This window comes from Crocuta crocuta, unplaced genomic scaffold (genome assembly GCF_008692635.1).
Source record: "Crocuta crocuta isolate KB4526 unplaced genomic scaffold, BGI_CrCroc_1.0 C29254456, whole genome shotgun sequence".
NCBI lineage: Eukaryota > Metazoa > Chordata > Mammalia > Carnivora > Hyaenidae > Crocuta > Crocuta crocuta.
This window is the reverse complement of record NW_027551144.1, coordinates 1-2,444: the sequence shown is the minus strand read 5'-3', so window position 1 is coordinate 2,444 and position 2,444 is coordinate 1. Positions and strand designations below refer to the sequence as shown.

The 2,444-nt window shown below is 39.7% G+C and overlaps 1 protein-coding gene across 1 annotated transcript; it reads right to left on the bottom strand.

Annotated features, from left to right (window-relative positions):
* Positions 1-1,075: 1,075 nt before the first annotated feature.
* On the bottom strand, positions 1,076-2,011 carry LOC144219138 (olfactory receptor 51F2). Its single transcript, XM_077749086.1, has one exon. The coding sequence runs from the start codon at positions 2,009-2,011 to the stop codon at positions 1,076-1,078; it is 936 nt and encodes a 311-aa protein (XP_077605212.1).
* Positions 2,012-2,444: the final 433 nt, after the last annotated feature.

Genomic DNA, 2,444 nt, shown 5'->3' with positions numbered 1-2,444 from the left:
AAAAAGAAAAAGAAAAAAGAGTGCTGAAGGAAAATTCCCATAATGGACAGTGCCCTTGGTTGTTAACTTTGTGTAAAAAGACAGGTTGTCTGAGGTATGTGGATATACATGGACTTCTGTACTTTGCTGAAAGGCTTGGACAGTTGACCAGTGAATGGAACTAGCAAACTTGAAAGAAAAGAGATAAGGTAGTCTGTAGGAGATGTATATGAAATAGATATTGAAGTGAACATATTGTATCTCATGCTAATATCCACTAAACAGCACCTGCCTCAGAGGAGGAACTCAACAATCAGATAGAAAGAACCTATATGTAAATATCAGCAAGATTTGGCTATACTACTTCTGATTCAGGGGACCTACAGATGGAGTCATAATGGCAGAGATAAAGATAAAGAAGAAGTCAAGAGTATAAGTTCCCTTTTGCCAAGGCTAATCTTAGGAAAACTGTGTAATCCTCACTCCTGGGTTGTTAGTAACGTTATTACCAACTTTTAATGTTTAGTTAACAGCAGTAGGAACTGATCCTGAGCACTTGATATGACATTATGTGTGTGCATTACATATACTCCTACACATAATAAAGAGCAAAAGAACTGTCTATCTATTACCCAATGTTGAATTACATTGATACGTTTATAAAATTCACTCTATAGAATGGCTATTTTTGCAGTTAATCAAGAATTTTAAGAAGAAAAACATCAAATTATAAATTGTCTTTTGCACATCATTTAGGAAAGAACAACTGGTTTATTAACAAAGTCTCCCACATTAAATCTCGACTTATTGTATGCAGCCTGAATGGATACTTTATTTAGGACTCACGCTGCTTGCACATATAGCTGTTTACATACATATTTCACTTTACATTGAAAACAAGACAAAATTTAGGTGGCGTTACTGTGGACTTACTGAGAAGGAAACTAAGCAAATATCACACAACCTGTAAGTTGCATAGTTTAGGTTGTTGAAAACATATCTAGGCCCTTTGGGGATAATTACCCCATTCTACCAAAGCACTCATTCGTAAATGGCCTTATCTCTACTCTGAGATCACTCATGATTAGATTTCTTACTACTGAATTAAGACCTTGACAATAGCCTTCCGAATCTGCTTAGTCTTCACACTGTAGATGACAGGATTGAGCACAGGAGGGATGAGAAGGAAGACATTGGCCATGATGGTGTGGACAAATGGAGGTGCTGAATGACCATAGCGATGGACAAGAGACAAGCTGATGAGAGGGATGTAGAAGATGGCAACAGCACTGATGTGGGATATGCAGGTATTGAAGGCTTTTTGCCGCCCCTCGGAGGAGGCCATGCTGAGAACAGATCGGATGATCAGGACATAGGAGAGCAAAATGCAAGGACAATCAAACCCTGTCGTGGAAAAAAGTGCAAACAGACCGAGGATGCTGTTGATTCTGTTGTCTGTGCATGAGAGTTGAATGAGATCAACATGGTAGCAGTAAGAATGTGAAAGAGCCACAGCACGGCAGAAGGACAGCCTCTTGACAAAGAGCACCACTGGCAACATGACAGCAACGTTCCTTATCAACATGCTTATCCCAATCTGGGCAATCCTGGCATTGGTGAGGATGGTGGTGTATCTCAGTGGATTGCAGATGGCTACAAAACGATCAAAGGCCATGGCCAGCAGAACCCCAGACTCCATGAAAGTAAATCCATGGAGAAAGAACATCTGGGCAATGCAGGCATTTAAGGTGATTTCTCGAGCTTCAAAGCAGAAGACACCAAGGGTAGTGGAAAGTGTGCACAGGGATAAACTCAGGTCGGTGGCTGAAAGCATAGAGAGGAAATAATACATGGGCTCATGGAGGCTCTGCTCGCGGAGGACCACAAATAGGATCATGCTGTTCCCAGAGAAGGCGATGGCATACAGGAGACAAAAAGGGATGGAGATCCAGACCTGGGCCGCTCTCAGACCTGGGATACCCATCAGGAGGAAGGTCAGAGGTTGAGCATTGGTATTATTGAGGACCAACATAATGAGGGACTGAGAAGATAGGGATATTTTAATAACTGAACATAATATAAATAATAAATATATAGCTTATCACTTAGAACATCTGGCACTCTAACATTCATTGAATTACTATTGCTGATTTTCTAAGAACTTTAGTTTTCTTATGAGCTTCCCAGTACTGGAAGCTTCTCTCCATGCTTCTCCTCAATCATTGAAAAGAGAGCATTCCCTGAATCATTCCACATCAAATTTTTCTAGGCCTATAATTCTCTTTGATGACAACAAACATCACAATGAAGTCCTCCCTTCCTCTAGAAGTTCCCAGTAGAACACTTCAACAATATGATGAGAGAATTGGTTTCCAATATTTTTTTACTCAAGTATAATTAACATACAGTGTTATATTAGTTTCAGCTGTAAAATACAACAATATAATGGTTTTCAGTATTTTTTG